Raw genomic sequence first — 27,324 nt, forward strand, 5'->3', positions numbered from 1 at the left:
CAGGTAAATAATATGCTTTTTGTAACTCCAAAATGCTAAAATTCAAAAGGCTACCCAAAGTAGCATTTTCAATTAGCTTTTTGAGAAAAGAAATTATACCAAACAGCTATCAGCTAACAGCTAATTTATCAAACAACTTTCTACAATCAGCCAATGTTTTCAACAAATCATATCTTCTAACCTAAACAACCAACCCAATCAGCTAATAGCCATTTACCAAACAGGGCCTAAGTAATTTATTTTCTATTTAATTTCTTCCCAAAAAGGTTGAATCTCCAACCTAAGGGCCCCACGTCTCGGCCCGTCAAAGCATCTGGAAGGAGCCCCTCATTTTGAAAGCGGTTGTTATGCCATGGACCTATGTCCACCTTGTCACATGTCCATGTTCACAATTTTAGTACTTTATGTTTACAATTTTAGAACTCTATGTTTACAATTTTTTAACTATATATTCACAGTTTTTGAACTCTATATTCACAATTACAGAACTTTAGGTTCACAATTTTAAAATAGTATGTTCACACTTTCAGAACTCTACCAGGACTCTATATTCACAATTTAATAACTCTATATTCAATACTATAACACAATTTTTGAATATATATATAACAAAATTGTGAATATATAGTTCAAAACTTGTGAATATTGAGTAATATAATTTTGTATATTGAGATTTAAAATTGTGAATATAGAGTTCTAAAATTGTAAATATAGAGTTTTTAAATTGTGAACATAGACCTGGTTCATATTGCAAGGTGGACCCGAGTCCATAATATAATTTACCTTTTAAAAATTATATCCAAAATTTACCACAGTTACCAACTGAGCTGCCCATGCGAAATTTATTTCCAATTTCTAACATTACAATGAGTGAAAAGAACTTCATCTCAAAACGAAGTCTATATCAAAATACTATAAACTAAATATAATGTCAACACTCAACGCACAACTATACAAGAAGAAGCTAATAAATTAGCCAACTTGCGTCTTAATTCTTCTCAAGAATTTTTTTTTTTTTTAAATTCAAGTTTGGAACGTACAAAAATCCCTTTGAAAAGTTTCAGTCTTCTACTTCTCCATCTCTCTAGATTTAGAAAAGGTGAAAAAAATGCGCATTTTTAATCCTTAATTAGTTTCTATCAATTATTTTAGTCTCTAATTTTTCACTGTTGCAATATATTGAATGTACTCTTCTAATTAACTCTTCAAAAAGTTATAGTTTTAACCCATAACAAAAATATTACATTCTATTAAAATTTTACTTAGTACATGTATATTTTAGTACTTTTTAATGTCTTTTCTTTAATTATAATCTTCTTTAGTCTCAATATTTTATTGGTAAAAGAAAAAAGAAACTTGATTTTAATAGATTTGTGTAGAAAAGCTAGGGACGATGTATCGCAACTGAAAATGTAAAATTTAAGAAAGAAGATTGTCAGTTCTATATTTTGCATATGAAATACCAAATCTATAAAAGTTATATAAAATTTAATAAAATTTTAAAATACCCCTCTACTAAGTAAAATTTTGTTGTTTCAGGAGTTAAAACTATAACTTTTTTTTTAAGAATTAGGAAATTTTGTACGTATATAATTAATTTTGTGAATATGTAATTCAATAAGTGCACACACCTAGATTAATTTTGTGAATATAGTGGCTGAGATTTTGGAAATAATTTTCAAATAAAATTCCCTACTAGTTACAACCTACAATATATACCAAATCGATCTGCATATAATAAAATATAAATATATACCAAATCTGCATCTAGTATTCTAGCTAGTGTAATACTTACCCAGCCACCGAGGCTAGGATGAGGCCGGCCAAGAAAAAGCCTCTAAGTTGCAATGTTTGACTAATTTCTAGTCTACATACCGACGAAGAAAACCCAATTTGAGAGTTTTTAGTATGTCATATCAATATCAATCGTCAATAAACTTAATAAAAACTAATAAAGTTAAGCGCTTATTGAAAATTAAAATATTAGTGTAATTATTTGTTGAAATAAATAGTTTATATCATTTATTTCTTAAATTTTATTCTCTATTATATCATTTATTACATTTCCTAAATATCCTGCATTCTGTTAGTGTAAATTAAACTTTAGTAATGAAATATTCCGTTAACTATTTATTATTGTTAACTTATTCATTAATTTTTATAAGCAATGTCTTACGTTCGAACCATATCCCAATAAAAAATTGACATAATTGTTATGAATATGTTACAGTACAATGTATTAAAAAATACAAAATAAAATTTAACATTAACTTTGGTTAATTAATTAATTAGAATCACGCATTGAATTGGGCATTGATGAAACGGTACACCTAATTTACAATATATATATATTAAACATAGATGAGAAAACTATGTCTATTAGCATTGTCTTTTTGGAAAAAGATAATTTGGTTCTGTTTTTTAAGGTGCACTGTGTCAAGGCACTAAAATTGCTTTGAAGCACACAAGGGGACTAAATCAAATCAATAATTCATTTATGGCAAAAGTGGCAACAAGAGGAAGCATGAATCACGCCAATTAATAAGGTTTTATGTTCCAAAAACTATGCTAGTACTATCCATTGAATGTGCTTCCTTCTAAAACTGCTATTGTACCAGTTAATCCAACTTTTCTGCCACAGGTCATAGTTATACATTCTTGAAATATTTACTTGTATGAAAAATTTGATAATCTTGCATTAATATACGTCATGATACCGAATGATACTTTGATAAGTTCTGAAACATTAATTTAAAAATACACATTGAACATTGAACTATTCACGCAATGTACGTGTGGTAACTAGTATACTATATAAGTGTATATAATATCCATACTGTTGTTGAACGTCTTGGACATTAGATCGGAGATATATAATTTAGTCATGATTTAATTCTGAATTTTTCAAAAGTAAAAATTAGTAAATTTTAAAACCAGAACTCTTAACAACAAATTTAAATTTTACTAAGTGAGGTTTATATATTAGTCACTTTTTATTATGGTTATTGATTCTCTCTTATTTGAGGTACTGTATTATTGTATTTAGTCTATGTAGGGACCATAAGTCATTAATTGTATGCCAATGACTTTGTGATAAATATAACAGACAACTAAAAAAAATATTAAGTGTACTTTAGATAAAACTCATGTCATATGTCATAATAATTTTATAATATAAATGAATTTTTAAAAAATGTGACTTTTTTTTTTATAGATATTTCAAAGTATGTCATATTAGTAGAAAATAAAAAATGATATAAAATGTGAAGGTAAATATAAATATTAGTCCAATGACGTTGGGCTGGGGCAAATACGACTCTCTAAGTCATATATATACTAATAGTAGTAAAACATATAGAAATATAGAATGAAGGTATCGAGTAACCAATGTTGTACTAGCTATATGATTATAACATATAATAATTTTGAATTCTAAACCTAAAGTCCATCAATACTCTTGCTTCGAAAACTGATAAAGGAGATAAATTGAAATATGTGTATCAACAACAAGATCAAATTCTAATCCTTGGCAGTGATTTGCACTTTGCACCTTGTGTAACTACTAAAAAAGTAAAATGTGACCCATTTAGCATTTCCTTGGGAAAGAAATGGTATGTATATTAAAATTTGGATATTCTAAATGATATTGCTTTATATAATTACTAGTATTTTCGCCCGTGCGTTGCACGGAATGAATTTCCTATAATAGGTTAAGAATATTTAGATTGATATACAATTATGTAAATTATAAAATCAAATGTTATATAGTGCAATTAAGAATTGAGTTTGATCGATTTGTGGGCATGTTTTATTTGTTGTGTATTTTTGCCTAACAGTTAGGCTGTATAATGTGTTAAGAGTTATAATTCTACCTAAACATGTCAAATTTTGGCTCTTTAGGTTATACTTTATTTATCCTTAGAATTTTATCTGTGTAATTAATTTAGTTAATTTTTTTTAATGTGTTATAGTTAGACTTCTTTGAGTAAAATAATGATGTTTGCAAATAATATAGTAATCGGATAAAAACTGTATAGCTTGGAATAACAAAAAATCTGCATTAGATAAGCTAATTCATTTATTAGCATTTAAAAATTATGAACATGGACCCGGGTCCATAGCATAATTTACCAACCTCTACCACGACCGTTCCCCCTTCTCACTCAATATGAAAAATCAATTTCGCTCCTATCAATTTACCGGTGCGCGATGCAGGAATAAATTTTTTTTATTATATAATTAGATAATAAAATAAAAAATGAAATTATAAACAATTTTAATATTGGAAAGTGTACCATAATACAATAGAATTTTTTTTGGTCGGGGGTTAAAGTTGAGGATATTGTTTTTATTAATAGTATAGATTGCATTGCAGGAAAATATATGTTCTGTATTATTACGATTAATAATTTTAATCCAGAATTGTATTACGAATAGGAACGTTGGAAAGAATATATATTTTATTAGAAATTGTATTACCATATTTTACAATATTACGCAATCATTAATAGTATAGGAGTGTTTTGGGCGGGAAGTTAAAGTTCATGATATTGTTTTTATTAATAGTATAGATTAGAAATTATAATCTAGAATTGTATTACGAATAAGAACGTAGGAAAAAATATATTTTATTAATAATTCTATTTTAATTTACAATTGTATTAGGGATAGGAATTGTATTAGCATATTTTACAATATTACGCAAACCATAATATTATAAGTCTGTTTTGGGCGGAAAGTTAAAACTGAGGATATTGTTTTTATTAATAGTATAGATTGCATTGCAGAGAAATATATATACTGAATTATTACCATTAGTAATTCTAGTCTAGAATTGTATTACGAATAGGAACGTAGGGAAGAATATATATTTTATAAGGAATTCTATTTTAATTTACAATTGTATTAGAAATAAGAACTGTATTACCATATTTTATAATATTACGCTAACCATAATATTATAGGTCTGTTTTGGGCGGGAAGTTAAAACTGAGGATATTGTTTTTATTAATAGTATAGATATAGATTGCATTGCAGAGAAATATATATACTGAATTATTACCATTAGTAATTGTAGTGTAGAATTGTATTACGAATAGGAACGTAGAGAAGAATATATTTTATTAAGAATTCTATTTTAATTTACAATTGTATTAAGGATAGGAACTGTATTACCATATTCTATAATATTACGCAAACCATAATATTATAGATCTGTTTTGGGCGGAAAGTTAAAACTGAGGATATTGTTTTTATTAATAGTATAGATTGCATTGCAGAGAAATATATACACTGAATTATTACCATTACTAATTCTAGTCTACAATTGTATTACGAATAGGAACGTAGAGAAGAATATATTTTATTAGGAATTTTATTTTAATTTACAATTGTATTAGGGATAGGAATTGTATTACCGTATTTTACAATATTACGCAAACCATAATATTATAGGTCTGTTTTGGGCGGAAAGTTAAAACTGAGGATATTGTTTTTATTAATAGTAAAGATTGCATTGCAGAGAGATATATATACTGAATTATTAACATTAGTAATTCTAGTTTAGAATTGTATTCCGAATAGGAACGTAGGGAAGAATATATTTTATTAGGAATTCTATTTTAATTTACAATTGTATTAGGGATAGGAATTGTATTACCATATTTTACAATATTACGCAAACCATAATATTATAGGTCTGTTTTGGGCGGGAAATTAAAATTGAGGATATTGTTTTTATTAATAGTATAGATTGCATTGCAGAAAAATATATATACTGACTTACTACCATTAATTAGTAATTCTAGTCTAGAATTGTATTACGAATATGAACGTAGAGAAGAATATATTTTATTAGGAATTCTATTTTAATTTACAATTGTATTAGGGATAGGAATTGTATTACCATATTTTACAATATTACGCAAACCATAATATTATAGGTCTGTTTTGGGCGGGAAGTTAAAACTGAGGATATTGTTTTTATTAATAGTATAGATTGCATTGCAGAGAAATATATATACTGAATTATTACCATTAGTAATTCTAGTCTAGAATTGTATTACGAATAGGAACGTAGGGAAGAATATATTTTATTAGGAATTCTATTTTAATTTACAATTGTATTAGGGATAGGAATTGTATTACCATATTTTACAATATTAATATTACGCAACCATAATATTATAGGTCTATTTTGGGCGGGAAGTTAAAATTGAGGATATTGTTTTTATTAATAGTATAGATATAGATTAGTCCGTATTAAATTGTTATAAAAAATTCATTAATTTGATTTCAGTTGATGCCTAACTATAAACTGCTGGAAAAGTAGTTGACAATATTGATATGTCCTAGTCTCCTAGACCATCTATAAATAAGGAGTAAGAGCTGAGGAGGTTGCATTGCATTGCATATTTAATTCATGAAATCTAAAGAGACAGGTATCCACCTTAGCATGAAGCCATTCACAGCCTTCTACTTTCTCTTCACCCTCCTTCTGGTACGTATTAATCTAAGTATTTCGATCTATTTTTTAAAAATTATTTATTAATTACAAAATTTAAAAAAAATTTTTTTTTTTTTTTTGGTTTTCTGGTGTTCTGCAGCTTAATTATTGTTTTTCCACCGATGCAAGAATGATCCCTGCAGAAGAATATTGGAAGAGACAGATGAATGGAGAAGCAATGCCAAGAGCAATCTCAGACTTAACGAGGAATCAAGATTCATCCTTTAAGGTCGCGTTTGTTGGAAACTTTAACGCCAAACCAAACAGCGCGGGCATCATATATCATGCTAATGCCCAAGATGATGTCAGTCCCAAGAAACAGGAGAAGAGAAACGAGAGATCAAACCCGTGATCTGATTATTAGCAGATGATCGAAAATGCATGTATGTAGAATGAGAGAGAGCATTATAAATAATATTCAGGTTAAGTTGAGCTTTTATGAAACAAGCTAAGCATATGAGCACACTGCAACGCTATACTGTAATAATTATTAGTTTCAAGTTATATATCACCATGTTTGGTTTGAATTCTCAATTGGGATGTTTGGTAAATAGTTGTTAATTGATAGCTTTTAACTGATTAGGTTAGTAAGTTTGACTAGTTGATACATTAGTTGATTGTAGAAAAACGTTTTGTAAATTGGCACATGCAAAACGACTTTCTCAAAAAGCAGATGGAAAAAGCTACTAATAATTTGAGCAATTTTTGAATTTTAGCACTTTGGAGTAATAAGTTGTTACAAAAAGCTAATTAATCAAACACTCATATTGATTGCTTAATAAAGTCAAATAGCTAATATTGATCAAATAAGCCAAAATTAACTGATAAACTAACTATATTACCAAACAGGACCAATATATTTCTGTGATTATTTGAACTAACATACATGATAACCACAATCTTATTCTTTATATAAACAAACAAAAAAATGGAACAATTGATTAATAATAAAATAGCTCGAAAAAAATTAGTTAAAATGATATTTAAATGATCATTTTGGAGCAATATTTTGATTGGGTCCACTCTCGATTTGGGTCAGATCAAAGTAAATTTGGTTCTCCTAAATAAGAAGTTTAATTTAATATATTATATACTGAAAAACTAATAATAAGTTGATGAGAAATTAATTATCAAAATGTACTCATTAAGTTGGAAAAATTGAATTTTGAAAGGTTTTAAAATAATTTTTGTCCTACATTAAAAAAAATATGTAGATTTGTATTAGTGTAAATACAATTTAACGTTTTATAAAGTTTGAATTGTGTAGTATATATGTTCTCTTTTGTATGCATTATCGAACATACTGTTGTCAAGTAACTTAGAAATGATCTTTTAAAAGAATTGTTAATTTTGAATTATTGTGAAAAAATTACTACATAAATTATAATTCGGGCCGAATTTTAGGGCGCGTAAGATAGGCAACAGCACAGGGGTCCCAAAATTTTAGGGGCCCCTAGTCTAGCCCTGGGTTATGTTTTACACGTGTTATGTTTAGATAAACTTATTAAATAAAATATTTGTAGTTTGCGTTAGGTTTATAATTTTGTTCATAATAAATAAAGTTTGAATTTGTTTTAGCTTTTTTTTTTTGCATTTTTCTCTTTGCAATTTTTCTTCAATTCGTAGTTTATTTATACTTTGATAGGGCCTCCCTTATTTACCAGCACAGAGCCACGCAAATAAAAAAAAACGGCCCTGATTATTTATAATTAAAATATTAATATCATGGAATCGTTCAAGGTAAATACTAGAGTGTGGTTGACTGGGTGCATGGTATAAATTCAAAATTTATAATGTCATTATCATTTTTAACATTGGAAAATTCTAGAAATACTTTGGTTAATTAAGACCTGTCCTATTCAAGGTGACACTATGTATAGAATTAGCCAATTGTTTAATTACAAAGATAGTGCATTGAATTATAAAATGTCACCTCATATAATATTTGAAAAATCTCGGTGAACTCTCATTTATATACTCGCAACTTCTACTTCCTTTCACAAGTAGGTAGTCACTTTTTTGTGGATCTATATAATGAAAAATAGCATATTCTTGTTTGTCAGATCAGAGAAGTAGATCGTGAGAGATTATAATTTGAAAGTATATACACGGTAAAACTCATAATATTTATCTCACGAATTCAACTCAAACTAGCATCTAATTGGCACCGTACTTTGTTTTAAAGACTTGATAAAATAGATAAATTTGATAGGTGGTGACTAATCAAATAAAGTTATTAGCTCTTTTTAAATGAGTATATCCTTTTCCTTTTGGGTGACAAGGAGAACCACAATTTATATTTGAGAATGTGTACTGAGAAAAATTTGTTTTATGACTCTAGTCAATAAAGGATCACAATAAGATAAACCAACCTAGCTAGGTTGTTCATAGCTGTGCTAACCAAAAAAAATTAATATGTCACTTTTATTGAGATTTTTTTTTAAAGCACACTTTTATTGAGAGTTAAATTTAAAACTTTATAGTTATCAAATCAATAATTTAATTAATTTAGTTGTACTTGTTCCTGTAAAATTCTTGAATTAGGTGCAATCCTTTTAATTGACCTAAATCACAAACAATATCACTATTACACACGCCACACAAGGTAGTTATTGCGCAATGTCAACTTGCCAATATTGTTTGACCGATAATCCGGTAAAACTACTAATTAAATTAAAATTGCATAATATAAGATGAATAATGCTAGGTATTCCTCCTAAAAAATTTCCACCTAATTTTTTCTATTGATGGGGTGTTTGGTTGGAGGGAATTACAATTCTATTCTCACATAATTTCGAAGGCAATCAAATTCATTCGTTTAGTTGAAGGGAATTGTAAATTCGCGGAATTGAAATTTCTCATTTTCATGGAATTAGAATTGCATGTCCCCATTGGCATTTCAATTCTATGAATTTTAGGAAGAAAAACATAACTTTGATGCAAAATTACCTCTCTCTCTTTTCAACCTAGAATTGATGTTTGATCTCTTTTTTTTATTATAGCGTGTCTCCTTCTACTCTCTACACAGAACGTCAATCAGTAGGCCAACCTCAATGAAGTATGTTTTATCAAAATTTTCTTATCTATTTTATTGTTTTCGTTATGCAATCCTAGCGTTCATTTATACAACATTTTGCATAAATTTTCAAAAGAAAAATTTGAATTTAGTCATTAATAATAATAATAATAATAATATTATTATTATTATTATTATTATTATTATTATTACTATTGACTTTATACTACTTATTCCATTTCAATTTCATTTCATGTATACCAAACATATGAATTGAAATTCCATTAATTTTATTCATACAAATCAAACACTGGAATTTAAATTACCACTTTATTCCAACATTATTCAATCTCCTATGAAATTGCAATTTCTTTTTCATCTAATTCCCTCCCTCCAACCAAACGTCCGTGATGTAACAACATCTAATTATATTATTTAGTATTTAATTAAAAGTGTGTGAGATCAGTCAATTCATAACAACTAATGAATATAAACCACATAGAAGGAAAATATTAGAAAAAATTTAAGAGGGTAAATAGCATTTTGCATATGAGATTAGGAGAATAAATGAATTGCATAATCATTCTGGGGACCAAGCTAATAATGATTGAGATAGATACTAGGTTTTGTATTTGACATTTCCAAACTAAACAGGCTTTCATTTTAAATTCATTATTGACTATAGATGAAATAAATAAATAAATAAATATTAAAAAAAAAAGAAATTACATATACAATATTATAACAAAAAGTAACTTTTTTTAAATAAAGATATGTAAATACTTTTTTATCTTTCTAAGTATTAACTCTGTTTGGCGAGCTTATTTAGAAGCTTATGGGGGTGTTTGGTTATTGGCCTATAAGTCAAATTTTAGTTTATTTGACCAAGTTTAGCTGTTTGACCTATCAATAAGTTATTTTGAAGTGTTTGGTAAATCGCTTATTGGTTTTGGTTGATTGGGCCAATATGCTGAAAATTGAAAAGCTAATGAGTGTAGCTTTTTGTATCAACTTGTTGGATCAATGGGTATATTGAATATTTTATCATTTGAAATCAATGAGATTTACTTTTAAATGGGTGGTGTGTTTGTTATTTTATAATAATAATAATAATAATAATAATAATAATAATAATAATAAAATAAACAAAACGGATGATGGGTTTGTCATTTTTAATAATAATAATAATAATAATAATAATAATTGAAAATAATTAATAAAAATTGTTTTATAATATAATTTAATAAGAGTTAAATAAACAAAAATAATTAATTTATGACCTTAAAAAAAGTATAGATGATACCCAAATTTTATAATTATTTATTAATAAGAGTTTATCTTCTTGTTATATTTAAAGGTTTAAATAATACAATACACTCATACCCTTAAATGTCATTGTATATTCAATCAGCTACTAGTAAATAGCTAATTTACCAAACAGTTTTTTATAACCAGCTAATACAATGAGTTGGTCAAACCAGTTAACGCAATCAGCCATCAACTACTAGCTAAACCAATCAGCTCTCAGCTATCAGCTATCATCCGTTTGCCAAACACCCCCTATAACTTATTTTAAGTTACTAATAAGCTATAAGCTTTGTTTGGTAATGTACCCATAATAAGCTTTGTTTGGTAATAATGTACCCAAAATAAACTAGTAGCTTAAAATAAGAACTTATATTGAAAAATTATTTTAGGTAGCTTTTCAAAAAAATAAGCTAGTAGCTTCCTAACTTTTTTCTATCTTTATCCTTATTAATTTATTATTTTAAATAAATGACATCTTTTATCCTTCACGTCAATTAAAGTCTTTTTGGTCTTTTCTCTTCTCCTCTTCTCCCAAACTTCACCTGAGTAACCGTTATATATTATTATACGATGTATGACTTTCGTTTATTAACTTTTTTTTTTTTATTATGACCCTTCAATTGTTAAATATTTTATCAATTTAGTCCCCTAAAATGGGATTATTATTGGACGATGTTTGCGCTTAGTGTGTGTTACTTAGAAATTTTTTCTGATTTCTCTCCCACATTATTTGGACAAACACCCCTTTTTGAAAAGTAATGATTGATCTTAGCTGGCTAAAGGTTTTAGTAAAACAAAAATAATACAAGATGAATTTTATAATTATTGTAATATTTATAAAATAGAATTTGACAACATAGTGTCCATTTGCACAGTTGGTAGTGTGTGTATTCTAGCTACTGGTGTGAATTAGAAGGGTTGGCATAGAACTCGAGGAAATTTCAAACGTTATTCCTATTTAGACGAGAGAGTGAACTTTTGGTTGGACGAATTTTCACTTTAAGAGTGATTTTGGGAGATTTGACTTGTTAATTAAGCGGAATTTTTAATGCCTTTATATTTAGTCGTACTCATTGTTCGTTAGATTCAAGGGAAAATGACACTTTTTCCCCCTATGTTATGTGCATATAGTATTTTTTCTCCTGTGTTATTAAAGTTGCTATTTTTCCCCCTGAAATGTTAAATTGGCATTTTTACCCTTAAAAATAATTATTTCATTTATTTTTTCTTCTCCAATAAATTATTACTTATATGTATGGATGATCACGGTTCGGTTCGAACCTAACCAAACATTGTAGCAATCATACCGAAATAGTATGGACGGTTCTGGTTATGATTCAGAACCGAAAAAAATAAAATTAAATAATTGTTGAACCGTGAACCGGAACTGAACCACAGTCATATATAGTGAAAATGATCAAACACATATTTTGATAAATCGGTATGGTTCGATTCCAATTTCGATTTTGAACCGCCAATCAAAACTTATTTATTTATTTATTTTAATTTTATTTCTTATTTAAAAATAGTCTAAATTCAACAATTATTTTATTTTATTTCTTTCGGTTTTGAATCGTAACCGTAACTGCCGTCCATACTATTTAAGTTCAATTGCTATAGTGTTCGATTAGGTTCATATCGAACCGTGATCTTCCATACATATTAGTAATAATTGGTTGGAGAATAAAAATAAATGAAATAATTATTTTGAAGGACAAAAATGTCAATTTAACATTACAGGGGGAAAAACTACCACTTTTAAAATAACTGAGGGGGGAAACTGTCACTTTAATAACACAGGGGGGAAAAGTGCTATATGCACATAACATAGGGGGAAAAAGTGTCATTTTCCCTAGATTCAATGACTATTGTTTATAGTTTTTACATGGGAGATGGTTCATATGTGTGTGTAAAAAAGTAAGAATTTATTTCGGTCGTCCATCAAAGTTTATCAATGGTTGAGAGTATTAGTAAAAAAAACATAAGGTCAAATTTATAATTATTAAAAACTTTAATAGCGATGTTCATTTTATAATTGTTGCAAACTTAAAATTTTAGTAATGGTAATAAGATCATAGCATTTGATTTTTCAAAATGAATAGTACAATGTAGATGGACACACTTTTTACATGAAGAGATGCTCTCACATACATACATACATATCAACTACGGTTCTAATGTTTGAGCACCCAAACTTAGAACCCGGCGAACGAGAACGTGATGAGATGAACACAGATGGCTAGAATTCCTAGAAAGAAGGGAGATCAGAGTTTCGAGGTGAAAACCTTAATTTTCTGTTGTTCTATAAAATCTACTGCTCAACTTGGAATTATATAGGAGATGAGCAATCCACTAACAAAAATGAAGGGATAGCAGAGTTTCGAGGTGGAAAGCCCGCAGGTCCAGGCGTATGTACACGAGTCAAGCCTTTTCAAGCTCATTTTAAGATTTGATATTGATCGATTTGCACTTCTGCGCACGAGAGAGAGCCTCTATACTATACAAGTCAATATGCCATAAAAGGGCTCTTGTATAAATAGTGGTGCAAACCCACTTTTCCAACCAACATGGGACAAAGTTACTTTAAGCTTTTCCACATTCAAATTCCATCTCAAATGAGTCTAATTTGAGAACCAATTTCTCATTCACACCCATTATCTATTTTGAACGTACAATATAATATATATCAATCTCTCCATCTTACTACGAAGAACCTGAATCAACTTTGACCTAACCCGAATCGGAAGTAGACCCCACTTATAATTGTACCACAAAATGACCACTTTAAATGGCATGTATGCTATTTTTCCAACAATTACATCATATATATTGTCTTTATTAAAATATATCTTGTACTCTCATTACACAAAACAGCTTAATACAAGAACATTTTGTCTCTTTAAAGTTTCATAACTTGTCTTTATATTCTATTCCCTTGATCAATTGGATTTAGTTAATTTAGAACACCCCGATTAATTAATTTCATAACACTATTAATTAACATATGTGACACATATAAATTGACATAAAAATTACTTTTATCCAATAAAAATATGACATTTGCCTCAATTCAAATAATATTTTTTTACTACTATACACTTGAGATTTTCTTGTATAATAAATTGAGCACAGAATGTGAACAGAAGAGCTACTAGTCTAGAACTTTAATTTATGCAGATGCTGATGGAGATTCTATGCTTATCCTAGTGGAAATTAACCAAAAGGCTATTTTGAGGAACAACTAATAACGAACACACTTAATTTTCAGTTATTTAGGAATGGGAAAAGCTCTTTTCTGATCTGGCTTAATCTTATGGCTGGCTTATCCACTGGCTGATCGAGTTCATCCATGCTTATCACAATTGAATAATATCATATGCAAATATCCCTAGATTTTAACGGATAACTGCAGATCCAACTAATCAGTGCCCACCGACCGACACTTAGCCTAGCTTTCTGTCCAATAAGCTTGGAATCTCAGCTCGGTCGGCGTCGTCCTAATTGTTCAATTCAATTCCTTTCTGCAAATTAATTATTTTTTAAAATTATCTTGCTGAATTATTTATGTATTACTGTATTAGCAGTGTTGTAAAAATCTCGCGTAGGCGTCGATTAATTCCCGCCTAGGCACTAGGTGCCAGGCGCTGGTCGACCGCCTAGCGTATCACCTTAAATGGTGGTCTAGGCAGCTAGCCGGCTAAGCGACCGCCTAGGCCACCTAACCTCCTCTTAGGTCGCCTAGGCTCTAATTAGAGCGCCTAGTTGGTCGATTAACTATTGTTCTTTCTTTCTTTTTTTTTTCTTTGTTTTTTAAATTGATTATTTCACTCAAAACAACATCATTTTAAACAAAATAACACTAAATTGTACAAACTTTAGATATTTTTAAGTTAATATTTAATATTTTAGTATTAACTATTAAATTATTATATAATTTATAATTATTAGTCTTAAAAAAAATAAAAAATACTTAAACAAAATCTTAAAAATAAAAAATACACGGGCACCTAGACACAGATTAATCCCCGCTTAGGCATCCTAGACGCTAGGCGCTCCCCGAACGTCTGAGAAGGCGAGGAGGGCCTAACGAATTTTTCAACCATGTGTATGTATTAGTTATCTCAATTATTTTAAAAGTGGGGCCTTTTCTCATTTTTATTAGATAAGTATTTTTACCTTCAAAAATAATGGGCAAAATGGATCTTTCAAGTTTCTTTCATTCTCGTACAAATTATTACTTTTAAGTGGGAAGAAGAATAAATGCAAAAACCAAATGATCTTGTGGTCTAATGGCACTCAGTGTCCCGATTTACACTCGCACATGGATGATGGGAGTGGGTTTGAGCCTCAGTACCAATACTTGTTTTATCTTTAAAAGAATAGAGAGAAAATTGTCATTTTAAAAATAATTGAGGATCAGAGCTAATAATATTGATAAATGAATAATTAATAGAAAAAAGCACTAAAGCATATTAAAGTTTAGATATTCTGTAATCTGTGTCTTGTCCATGCCGGCCTAGCTAGCGCAGCTCAACTCTATATATACACATTTAGATCGTTGTATTTTGACATACTCCAAATATCTCAAATACAGATCAAGCTGATAGCAAAGAACAACAATGGCTACTTGGTTCAAGTTCTTAATGTTTTTCACATTGATCCTGCTGATTTCGTCTGCACCGGCCCGAGCTCGGCCCGTGAAGCCTATCAGGCTTGCCAGAGAAGCATTGCAAACGGAATTTGAGATGAAGATGAAGAATGCAAGCACAAATGGGTTGCCCGAACGCGTCAGCCCGGGCGGACCGGACCCTCATCATCACTTTCTGCATTTTTAATCACAGATAGATCGAGCTGATGAGGTTGCTGCAACGAACTTAATTACTAGCTTTAACGCCGTTAATTAGTTATTATATATATAATTTCGTGATAAACCAGTAACTAACGTACGTATTAGGTTGCATGTAGTGCGCATTAGAGTTGGAATTAGCATGCATGCAGCATATACGTATAGTACGCAATCTTAATTTGTAATGACAGGCATTCCACTTTTGTACAAGTGCCCGGCCCGTACCTCGTTGAAGGGTACGTGGCTTTAATTTTATACATATAACGTTAAATGTATTATATCTTCTCTCAAAAGGTTGAATCTCCAATTTCAAGAGCCTCCCACACCTCGATTTGACAGAGTATTTGGGAAGATATAAATTACAGTGACTTAATGGCTCAATAGATATGTCCAAATGTAGGTGCGCACAATTAGAGATTTGTCTACTTCGAAAAAAAATTTGATTTAGGAAAAGTTTGTAACTTAAAGGTCAATATGCAGCTAGTTATCAAGCCCAACTACTAGACCAACCCGACTATTAATATTAAATATTGATTGTAAACATTGTTTAGGTAGATACTAACTACTGCAAACAATATACGTTTATTATATTGTTAGTTTAATCTAGGATCTAACATGCATGCACAAGAGATTATTCTGAGAATTCTTACATTGTATTGAGAGAGAGAGGGGTAACTATCCAAACTAGGCAGCAGCAAAAGCATACAACCATGGAGGGGTACGTACAGAAGGGGTTTTTTTTTTTACTGAAATGACACTTCCCATCAATTAGGAGACTAAAATAGGAATTTTCAAAATGTTTGACAAGAATAGGAAATCTATGTTTGGAAAATGCGTTTGAGAGTCAAAAACGCATTTCCCAAACAAGAGTGTATTAATTTTTTTTTTTCAGAAACGTCAACGTTAGACGCGTTTGGGAAATGCGTCTGGTGTATTTTATACACCAGACATGTTCCCCATACGCGTCTAAGGGTTTGACCAACTCCGCACAATACGCATTTGCAAAATGCGGATCTCGTATTATACGAGACACGCATTTCGCAAATGCGTAGACATTACCGGAGACCGGTGTCTCCGGCAAAGGTCACGCGCAAATGGGAAATGCGCCCCAATCACCGACGTTCGATGTCTCCGGTGAACTACAATCGCAAATGAGAAATGTGTTTCTGAGCGCTCATACGCATTTCCCAAACGTGACTCAATATTTTTTTTTTTTTTTTTGTTACGCCAAGTTGGAACAATTGTAAACGCCCATGTACGTAAAGCCTTGCGCGGATGGGGGAGGTCGCTGGTTCAAATCGCAAAGTTTTCAAGGTTGAAGGTTTGAAAAGTGTAATTAATAATAAGAAAACAAATATTCATAGTGTAATTAACAATAAGAAAACAAATATTTCCAACTATACTTTCATTTCCGTAAATTACGAATCCTAACACAAAACATATTTGCTGCAGAACAAGTATACTTTCATTTCGTAAATGACGAATCTACGATATAAATCATATTTGCTGCAAAATAAGTAAATCGAATAGAACTATATGCATTGAATTTCCATTTCTGAAAATTGATGCAAAACAAAAGGAGAAGAAAATATTAAAATATGGGCCCTAGATTGTTGTGCGTCTTTTTATTCTTACATAACGGGGCTGTCTTCGAGCTCGAAGCCCAATTTTGACACGGAATAGACAATGCATCGTACGAGCAAACCTATATCACTAAAATACAAAGTCTGTAGGATTAATAGACTTTCTAGTATAAACATCAAGGAGACTCAGTTGATTGCATCTTACTCTGAATTTCAAAATCGCAAGTTTTAACTGAAATTCGTCCACCTTTTGTTTTTTTTTTTTTCGCACAAATGTTGGTGGGAGCAAGTAAGGAAGTGAATGAGAAAGTTCGGAAAGATAATACAAACTCTCCATAGTAGCGAAGGTAAAAGTTATGTAGATAGGGAAATAAAAGAAATTTCGCATTACAGTGCTATTTGTTACCAAACTTGCCGGGTGTATTTATAGCAACCACGGATATAAAATGTGTGCTCCCCACATGGACTGTCAGCACCGAGTTAACAGCCCACGTGGAAAGCAGTATCGTGGACTGCCCTTTTGGGGTGTCAACCGAGAAATTATATACTTACTAAAAATTATATACTTATTTATTTTTGTTACTTTACTGTAGAAAGCTAGGCTATGTGCATTTCTCATAGATTCAAATGCATTCGCAGATACTCTGTTTAAAATACAAATTGGATCTCGAAAGCTACAACTCTACTATGACAAAAAAAAATTTCACTGAAAATTGAGAGGAAATAGCGACACATTTCAAAATTAATTCAACGGATGACGTTGTTTTATTCAGTAAAGAGGACAACGTTGTACTTCTCATGGTAATTGGGCAATGTCATATTGAAAATATTTATCCTTGGTCATTAAAATATTATATTCATTATAGTGTGTATAGTGAACTTAACACTTTAAATATATGATACTGCATTCAATTTCAAATCAAATGAAACATATGTTGTCACCGGTTGGTTGATTTTCAATTAACCTAGGCACTCACAACTATTGATCACAATCTATTTGTATAATACAAAAAAAAAATAATATCAATCATTATATTATACAATATTAACATGCATTTTATTAAATAACTCTAATCTATACAATTTAAAATTATTCGTTAACGTACTTCTACACAAAAAAATTATTTTTGTATGTAAAATCCTTTTTTTTTTTAGTTAGACGAGACCCATGTGGGTTGTCAGTGGTACAGCACTGACAGCCCACTTGGGCTGACAGCGAGCTGATCGATCCATGTGCCGTTGTCAGTAAATTGACCAATGGCGTGGGTTGTCAATTAAAAAAAATTAAATATTTCGTCTTGTATATTCCCTCCTACAACGTTTACGCATTTGTATTCCAACATTTGGATTTCACACTTTACTCTCTACCATTACACAACAAGTGTTTGCTATTATGCACAACTCTAACTGGACCACAAGGTCCGAACCCTAAGGCACTCAACAATCTAAGTAGTGGATTTTCATTGAGAAATATGATTTTCTCAATAACATCCAAGTCAGGGCAATTTTGAGTAAGAATTGTGTGATTTGTCTCTAGTGTGAACCATAGAGCGGGTTAAAAAATAGAAAATGAAGGGTTGAGGGCGATGACCATCCTCGGCCAAGGGTCATCCTCAGTTTCCTCAGCCGACAAGTTCAAGCTCCTCAACGTGGGCAAAATTAAAAAAATAATTAATTAAAATTATTATTATTATTATTATTATTATTAAAATAAAAATACAAAAGATAAAATTATTATTACTCCCTAGTCGACTCTCTACGCTCGTAGTAGCCTGAGAGTAGGGGGTTAGTGATGGGGTATTCATTTAGTCTGCACCAATATTACCTCCTAGTTGATTCCGCTACTCTTTAAATTAGGGAGTATGGGGTTGGTGACATAATAATTAGATAAGCCACTAGACTTGACCTAGAGCACTTTTGGTCTAACTAACCCGAAACAATCAAAGGAATTAAGTAGTCAAATAGTAACGGTCAGAAGTTGAGCTGAGAGCAAGTGGAACAATTGAGCATATAGAGCCAATGAACTTATTAAAGTGCAAAGCAATTATTAAGGAGTTATGAAACTTATTAATTGAAGTTTAATTACTAAGGACCATGACACTTTTTAAGAGGAGCCGTTGTACTCATTAGGAGATCGTTATAGCCATTATTGTAACCATCATACTTAGTGACTATTGTATTGTATAATATAAAAGCGGAAAAAGTGTCAAATAGGCCACTGAACTTATCGCTTTTGTGCAATTGGGTCATTGAACTTAAAAAGTGTGTAATTCAACCATCAAACAAGCAAAATTTGTGCAATTGGACCATTTTTACAAAAATTTTCTGGTAAAATCCAATTATATTACTAACATATATGTATTAAGAGTGACATTTTCTTCTACCGTACTAGTTGGGAGTCAATATTGAAATGTTTTTAATTCAAATTGAATTAAAATTTTTTGTAAAAATGGTCCAATTGCACAAATTTTGCTTGTTTGATAGTTAAATTGCACACTTTTTAAGTTCAATGGCCCAATTACACAAAAGTGACAAGTTCAGTGACATATTTGACGCTTATCTCATGTAATAGCATGGGGACACTCAATATTGTACTTAGACTTAGCAATACAGACTATTGCTTGTTACTCTTTTTCATAAGAAGTATATATTCTTTTCATAACATATTCCGATTATTACTAATATGTTAAATTATATTTATCTCAACTAAAATTAAGCATAAGCTAATAGTTGAATTTACACATTTATATTTATAATAGTTTTTCTCGCGCATTGCGCGATTAGGATAATGCTCACTTTTCTTTTCTTTTTTTTTTTATTTTATTTAAATAAGTACTTTAAACTATATCAATGCAAGATTATATTAGAGTATTTTTTCCTCCTACATGTTTCATGTGCTGTGAGATGTGTGTCATACATTCTCATGTGAAAGTAGTGATCAAAATATTAATATTTATTATATTTGTCAAATTTATTCTTTTTCTGAATCTGAAAGATTGATTCCAACAATGTTGTACTCTCAGCATCTTTTCAATGCATCAAGTGTGTCACAATGTTCTATATATTGCCCTACATTGACATCTTTAATAATGAGTTTTAAATCAATTTATTGGGTTATTTGAATGTTTTCTTTGCACTGTTGCAAAAATCCCTGCCTAGGCACTCCTTGACCGAGGCGAATTACTCCCTAGGCGTCGCCTAGGAGGCCGCCTAGCGCCTAACTCGGCCGACTGGGCCGAATTTGGTCGAGTTAACTCGCCCAACTCGGCAGAGTTAAGTGAGTTAACCCGAGCGTGTCGGCCTTGTTAATTTTATTATTATATTTATATATATTTAAATTTATTTATTTATATAAGTAAGACAAGTAAGATATATATATATATATATATATATATATATATATATATATATATATATATATATATATATATATATATATATATAATATATATAATATAATATAATATAATATAATATAATATAATATATGACATACACCCACACATATGAATTAATTTTTTGTTTTTATAGGTCGCCGCCTAGGTACCGCCTAGGCGCCGCCTAGACCGCTTAGGCGCTAGGCGCTAGTTTACCGCCCGACTAGCGCTTAGTGCCTACTGCAACCATGTTTCTTTGTCAACAAATCATTCATAAGTGGTTAATATGATTGGTTTCAAACTATTTTTTAAAATAAAAAAAATTCCATGTTATTAACATACTACTTGGTAAATAAATATATAACATTATTTTTTAGTATAACTTTGATATTTAATTACAAGATAGTGTAAAAAAATAACGAACAATGTACTGAATATATATAATTCATTAATAAATTTGAAGGTAATGAGTCTTTGTATTGTAGAAAATATAGACAATATAACTAATGAAATTATATCTCATTTTAAAATTTTTGATAATGAATATTTTTTAAATAAAACATTGTAGACATCGAATTATTAATTAAAGAAATGCATATGTATATTTTTTTGTTCTAACTACTAATTTATTTAATTTAATAAAAGTAATAGAGTGTGTTACTTACTCTTTAATAATATACTATAACATATTCGTAGTATATGTTCAACAATTATGCCAACTTTGAGTGGGATGAGGTTCGAATCTAAGACTTTTACTTATAGAAATTAATGGGTAAGTTAAAAGTTAATGGAAAAGATAATATTTAGCAGAAAACTTAATGGATAATCATATAATTAAGGATAAATTAGAAAATCTCAAATAAAAATATAAATCTAAACAATCTGAATCATCTATTTGATTTAATAATACCTATTATAGGCTTAACTTTCTTTGGCTCTTATTAGTATAGTATAGTAGATATTATATGCTCAACACGCCCCTCACGTTTGCGGGTATGAGGATTGCTCTGATACCAAATTGAAGCATATGTTCCATCTCAACTAAAAGTCTATAAGTTGATAATTAAATTGCACATTTATATTTATATATTATATATGTTCAACAATCTCTAACATTAAGTAGCTAGTAATATTAAATAAATTCTATAAAAATAATGACACTTGTACTCATGAAATAACTTGAAAAACAACAAAGCTAATTTATTACCTAATTAATTTATTTGTGGTTCGTTCAATTAACGTACTCATCGGCATGCATGTAACGGAGGTTACGGAGCTAAGCTAGCTTCCACGCCGTCTTCTGGTAGTCGGGGAAGGGGACGAGGCCTCTCTCGATGTAGAAAACATCTCGGACGAGGAGTTGATAATGGATCTTCACATCCTCGGCGGTCTTGCCGCCCCCGACAGCCTTGGCAACGTTGGACCAGCGGTCTGGGATGTCCTTGTCGTACACTGCCAACGCCTTCTCGAACTCCTTGTTCTGCTCCGCGGTCCAACTCCCCGGCCCGGAGGAACAACCATGACGAGAGGGCATTGCGTTATTAGAGGCCATCGTGCAGTGGATGGGTCACAATGTTTTTGCTTTGCTTGAATTGGTTAATAATAATTGGAAATTAATAAGGCATGCAGGTAGCTAGCTAGTAATGTGTGAAAAATGACGACAAATTAAAGGAATGGAATCTCCAAAACTAATAAAGCAATGGATTGGACGGACGAAAGATTTTGCATGTGATCGATCCAAAAAGTTGTGGCAATGCTTCTTCTATATAAACTACTATACGTACCTTAGGGACTTAGGGAACGCCAAGTTATAATAATTATTGTTGAGGTTGTTTTGTCCATTGAGGAGGATGTGTTTGGATTTTCCCAAAGGAGATTGGTTCTTAGCANTAATGAGTCTTTGTATTGTAGAAAATATAGACAATATAACTAATGAAATTATATCTCATTTTAAAATTTTTGATAATGAATATTTTTTAAATAAAACATTGTAGACATCGAATTATTAATTAAAGAAATGCATATGTATATTTTTTTGTTCTAACTACTAATTTATTTAATTTAATAAAAGTAATAGAGTGTGTTACTTACTCTTTAATAATATACTATAACATATTCGTAGTATATGTTCAACAATTATGCCAACTTTGAGTGGGATGAGGTTCGAATCTAAGACTTTTACTTATAGAAATTAATGGGTAAGTTAAAAGTTAATGGAAAAGATAATATTTAGCAGAAAACTTAATGGATAATCATATAATTAAGGATAAATTAGAAAATCTCAAATAAAAATATAAATCTAAACAATCTGAATCATCTATTTGATTTAATAATACCTATTATAGGCTTAACTTTCTTTGGCTCTTATTAGTATAGTATAGTAGATATTATATGCTCAACACGCCCCTCACGTTTGCGGGTATGAGGATTGCTCTGATACCAAATTGAAGCATATGTTCCATCTCAACTAAAAGTCTATAAGTTGATAATTAAATTGCACATTTATATTTATATATTATATATGTTCAACAATCTCTAACATTAAGTAGCTAGTAATATTAAATAAATTCTATAAAAATAATGACACTTGTACTCATGAAATAACTTGAAAAACAACAAAGCTAATTTATTACCTAATTAATTTATTTGTGGTTCGTTCAATTAACGTACTCATCGGCATGCATGTAACGGAGGTTACGGAGCTAAGCTAGCTTCCACGCCGTCTTCTGGTAGTCGGGGAAGGGGACGAGGCCTCTCTCGATGTAGAAAACATCTCGGACGAGGAGTTGATAATGGATCTTCACATCCTCGGCGGTCTTGCCGCCCCCGACAGCCTTGGCAACGTTGGACCAGCGGTCTGGGATGTCCTTGTCGTACACTGCCAACGCCTTCTCGAACTCCTTGTTCTGCTCCGCGGTCCAACTCCCCGGCCCGGAGGAACAACCATGACGAGAGGGCATTGCGTTATTAGAGGCCATCGTGCAGTGGATGGGTCACAATGTTTTTGCTTTGCTTGAATTGGTTAATAATAATTGGAAATTAATAAGGCATGCAGGTAGCTAGCTAGTAATGTGTGAAAAATGACGACAAATTAAAGGAATGGAATCTCCAAAACTAATAAAGCAATGGATTGGACGGACGAAAGATTTTGCATGTGATCGATCCAAAAAGTTGTGGCAATGCTTCTTCTATATAAACTACTATACGTACCTTAGGGACTTAGGGAACGCCAAGTTATAATAATTATTGTTGAGGTTGTTTTGTCCATTGAGGAGGATGTGTTTGGATTTTCCCAAAGGAGATTGGTTCTTAGCATGAGCTAATCTGGGTATCCCCCTCCACTACAAGAAAAAAAAAAAAAAAAAGAAGCAAGATTTATATGGTTAAATGGTTAATGACCCCTTTGATTCATGGAAAAAAATTGAAAATTAATTAAATTTAAGTTTTGTGAAAAAATATATTTAGAATAAATACTAAAATGTTTCTAATAATAAAGATATATATGTTAGAGTAATATATGAATTCATATTATATATTTTCTCTGTGAAAAATAAAATGCCAAGAAAAGTAAGTAATTCATTTTCTCGATTTTGAGGCAGAATAAATTCTTCTATATATAAATTAAATAATATAAAATCTATTTTTTAAATGAGATATTTTCCAGTTAATCAAACAAAATATTAATATTACAAGTCAGTCCAAACTTGAGTTGAGATTGTGCTTCAAGACCAAACCGCCCCACCTAATATGATACCTTAGTTCCTGGTCGTGGTATGGTCACAGTCATTATACCGTGGACCATGGTCCACAATGCATTGTGGATCATGGATCATGGTTGATACTGCAGTTATGTTAAACTGATACTGCAGTTGTGTTGAAAGAAAACTGCAGTTGCGCGGAACAGAGGTCGTGTCATCCGTCTGGAACTGCAGTTGTGTTGAACTGATACTGCAGTTGTGTTGAACAGATACTGCAGTTCTGTTGAAAGGATACTGTAGTTGTGTTGAACAGATGAACGGTCTCTGTTTCGCGCAACTGCAGTTTCCTTTCAACACAACTGCAATATCTTTTCAATACAACTGCACTATCCGTTCAACACAACTGCAGTATCAGTCATGATCATGGTCCACAATATAATTTGCGCACAAAAAGTTGGCAACTTCTCGTTAAATGACAAAAGGGACAATTAACTCCAAGAATGACGTACTACACTTGATGTATATGTTTAATTTCATGATTGGTTAACTCTAGATTTACCTATTAACTTGCATAAATATCTCTTATCACGACGTACTTAGCTAGTTTAATTTGGACGAATACCGATTTTCATTCAATACAATATGCTATTGTTCAATCTTGACCCACTTTATTGACATTATTTCTCTCTATTTGCTTAAAAAATATTATCTTATGTAAGAATATAATGTCAAACATATTTTTGTGAGATACATTATATAAAATTTTTAAAAAAATTATTTATCTCAGGCGCATCCCCAAATCTTGAGAATAAAAAATCCCGCACAAACTATGTGTCTTATTGTATTCTATAAGACAAAATCAAATTGATTCAAGTACTATACTATAAAAAGTTTAAATATGTTAAAAACTAATTAACATGTTTAATTTTAATTGAACTTCACTGTACTTTCAAATTGTGATTGCACACTATTGTTATCTACTAACTTAGCCGCCACCAATAATTAATCAAGGCAAGATACTGTTGTGAATTTCTCTATCATGACCTGTTCACATGCATGGTTGGTTTATTATATCCATTATTATTAGAGTGGCAATTAAAGAGTGATTAAAACCATATACGCAAGTACAATATATGCATATGCATCCAAACCATCCAAAATTATGTCTGATTAATTAATTTGATGTCTTAACAAAATTATTTATTACATACACATTTAATCCAAAATTCTACTTCCTCCCCTTCACTTCATGATGTGATAAACAATGATATGATATTTTTATTATATGGGTCAGACAAAGTGTCTATATCAAGAATTTGTGAGAGAATGTAAGAAATGAGAGTCCATATAATATTTTTTTCGGCTTTTTAGATTGAATATTTGTTGATTGCGTTTAAAATGTGATGTTAAAATAGTCACACTTGACGGATTCATTATAATAACCAGATAACTACATGCATAGATACATTCAATTATTGAATCATTCATAGTAAGGCAGTAATATCATATCAGTGTCAATCATATCACTCTGAAAGTTGGAAGTCTAGAGTTTGCATTGCATATATGTACTTTAAAGTGTAGGGGCGCAGTTACTTGGAAGACACATTATATTATTCTCATGCACGCATAGATCTGCATAAACAAGTTCAAATCTTCCGTAAGATCTGCTTCCATCCCACTTCACTCATGCCTTTATTAATTAGCTAGCTGTCCGCCGAAATGACTTTTGATTCATATAACCCCATTGATATATATATATATATATATATTTGAAAAATACTAAGGTGCTGTGATATGATTGTCTATATATAGGAAAAATTAGCTATTGGTTCATTTTCTTGAAAATTAGCATATAATAATAATAATAATAATAATAATAATAATAATAATAATAAGTGAAGGTTGTGGGGGGTGGTGGGTGTTGTTGTTGTGGTGGTGGTGGTGGTACGGTGACGATGATAAAATAACCTAAAAACTAGCTTAAAGAGGGAGGAGAGAGAAGATAGAGACCGAAAAAATAACGAACCCGAAAAATGACTTTCGATCCAATTTGACATTTTTTTGTTGTTGACCATAATGAATATTTCTTTTAACTTTATTTTATTTGAGTAGCAAAACACGAAAAGATCCATAAAATACTTACTTTTACAAAAATAATTTTAAAAAATGATTCATTTTACAGAAAATATTTTAATTTTCCTAGTTGACCAATGGTTAAAAAATTATTTGTTTGACTGAAAGTTAAGAAATTACATAGTTGTTCGTTTACCAAAGTAAAATTTTGAAAAACTTTTCTATAAAAAGGGGAAATTAGAGAAATTAAAAAAAAACTGTTAACTAAAATCAATTCTCCAATTTATTATCTCTCCATTTGTTCGATTTTTCACTGTTTTTTGAGAACTCCAAACATAGTTATCCAAATGGAAAAATATAGAATGAAAAAACGCAGATGAACAATATAATGGTTGAGGTTATGGGATTGAATCATCTTCCATGCTTGGCGTATTTTTTTTGTTTGTCTTTATCTTCCCCCTCTTCCCTGTTTGCGTTTCTCCTCATCATCATCATCATTATCATCATTATATTATTGTTATTATTTCTATTTTTATTATAAGCACATACTTAGCTTCAAATCAGTATAAAATCATATTGGTTCCAATTAGGGGGTGAAAAGTCTAGAGATAGGGACGAAAAGTCTAAAGAGGGGATGAATAGACTTTTCAAACTATTTCAAAATTTAACACTGTAAAGATTAGCTCCAAAAATAGCAAGAATAAGTATGAAAATATATATTCAATACTCTGCTCCCAATATATATTCAACACTTGACAATAAGACTTGGAGTGCATAACAGAATAAATGTATCTAAAGTATCTCCAAGATGAATTCACTATATGATCAACTACTCCGGTACAAGATAGAATGAATTAATGATAGTGCCTTGATCACAAAGCCAACACTAATCACAGCTCCAATATTGTATGCCTTGAT

The 27,324-nt window shown here is 30.4% G+C and overlaps 3 protein-coding genes across 3 annotated transcripts; 1 reads left to right on the forward strand and 2 right to left on the reverse strand.

The window, feature by feature from the left end:
• The first annotated feature begins 6,421 nt into the window (after window positions 1-6,421).
• On the forward strand, window positions 6,422-6,857 carry LOC116012038. Its single transcript, XM_031251511.1, has 2 exons — window positions 6,422-6,499; window positions 6,606-6,857. Exons 1-2 carry the CDS (start codon window positions 6,422-6,424, stop codon window positions 6,855-6,857), a joined length of 330 nt encoding a protein of 109 aa, XP_031107371.1.
• Window positions 6,858-21,691: 14,834 nt separating this feature from the next.
• LOC115999299 (protein RADIALIS-like 2) lies at window positions 21,692-22,486 on the reverse strand. Its single transcript, XM_031239156.1, has one exon. The coding sequence runs from the start codon at window positions 22,185-22,187 to the stop codon at window positions 21,912-21,914; it is 276 nt and encodes a 91-aa protein (XP_031095016.1). The 5' UTR covers window positions 22,188-22,486; the 3' UTR covers window positions 21,692-21,911.
• Window positions 22,487-23,117: 631 nt separating this feature from the next.
• On the reverse strand, window positions 23,118-23,958 carry LOC115999258 (protein RADIALIS-like 2). Its single transcript, XM_031239111.1, has one exon. It carries the CDS (start codon window positions 23,611-23,613, stop codon window positions 23,338-23,340), a length of 276 nt encoding a protein of 91 aa, XP_031094971.1. The 5' UTR covers window positions 23,614-23,958; the 3' UTR covers window positions 23,118-23,337.
• Between the last annotated feature and the right edge of the window lie 3,366 nt (window positions 23,959-27,324).

This window comes from Ipomoea triloba, chromosome 1, assembly GCF_003576645.1.
Source record: "Ipomoea triloba cultivar NCNSP0323 chromosome 1, ASM357664v1".
NCBI lineage: Eukaryota > Viridiplantae > Streptophyta > Magnoliopsida > Solanales > Convolvulaceae > Ipomoea > Ipomoea triloba.

Coding starts and splice junctions, on each gene's coding strand:
- LOC115999258 (XM_031239111.1), bottom strand. CDS start 23,613: ATGGCCTCTAATAACGCAATGCCCTCTCGTCATGGTTGTTCCTCCGGG.
- LOC116012038 (XM_031251511.1), top strand. CDS start 6,422: ATGAAATCTAAAGAGACAGGTATCCACCTTAGCATGAAGCCATTCACA. Junction 6,500..6,605: donor TTCTCTTCACCCTCCTTCTG/GTACGTATTAAT, acceptor GGTGTTCTGCAG/CTTAATTATTGTTTTTCCAC.
- LOC115999299 (XM_031239156.1), bottom strand. CDS start 22,187: ATGGCCTCTAATAACGCAATGCCCTCTCGTCATGGTTGTTCCTCCGGG.